Consider the following 699-nt stretch of genomic DNA (forward strand, 5'->3'; position numbering starts at 1 on the left):
TAGGAACAGGGGGGGGGCCAAAGGGGGAGGCCCCCCCCCCCCCCCCCCCCCTCCCGCCTTGAGTTGACACTCCCCCCTACCCCTCCTGTTTACTTCACGGACCCGTAAAACAGTTAGGTGCAAGCCCACATATCTTGAAACCTTCCAGGACCGAGATTTGTGTACCAATTCATTTATGTACCAACAAACTTAAGCAGTTTTGTTCTGTAGGATATCCAAGACATTTTGAAAGAATGACCTTGGTGTTCAACATTTTGACCTTGAACATATAGAAACCGTTTAGAAGGTTGATGCTCTGAAATACTTGTATTAAATCCAGAGAGATAAAGGATATCAAACGTAAAAATGAAATTGTCGAAGTAAGTACTGGTGTTTTTCCTAGTAAGTAGAACATTGAGCAAATGAGGTTGAAATTACAGATGTGGACTAAATCCATGAAATTTGTAGTAACTAGGAAATTTTTATAAGATTTGAACGACATATAGAAGCGAGGAGCACATATAACAGAAACACAAGACAATATTATGGAATATAACACACTTCTTTAATAAGGTTAGGCACATAACGTTTCAACACAATATACACGTGTCGTCATCAGATGTAATGTGCCTAACCTTATTAAAGAAGTGTGTTATATTCCATAATATTGTCTTGTGTTTTTGTTATAGGTTCTAATTTCTTGTAACCATTTTTTAAATT

The 699-nt window shown here is 38.2% G+C and overlaps 1 protein-coding gene across 1 annotated transcript in view; it reads right to left on the reverse strand.

Moving 5' to 3' along the window:
• The window catches only part of LOTGIDRAFT_230578 (hypothetical protein), a gene marked incomplete at its 5' end in the record, with an annotated part of 10,527 nt that extends 10,274 nt beyond the window's left edge, over positions 1 to 253 (reverse strand). Inside the window, one exon of the mRNA XM_009049100.1 lies at positions 239 to 253. Within this exon, the coding sequence (XP_009047348.1) occupies positions 239 to 253 (15 nt within the window). The remainder of the gene's footprint in view (positions 1 to 238) is intronic.
• Between the last annotated feature and the right edge of the window lie 446 nt (positions 254 to 699).

This window comes from Lottia gigantea (genome assembly GCF_000327385.1).
Source record: "Lottia gigantea unplaced genomic scaffold LOTGIsca_13, whole genome shotgun sequence".
NCBI classification, from domain to species: Eukaryota; Metazoa; Mollusca; class Gastropoda; family Lottiidae; genus Lottia; species Lottia gigantea.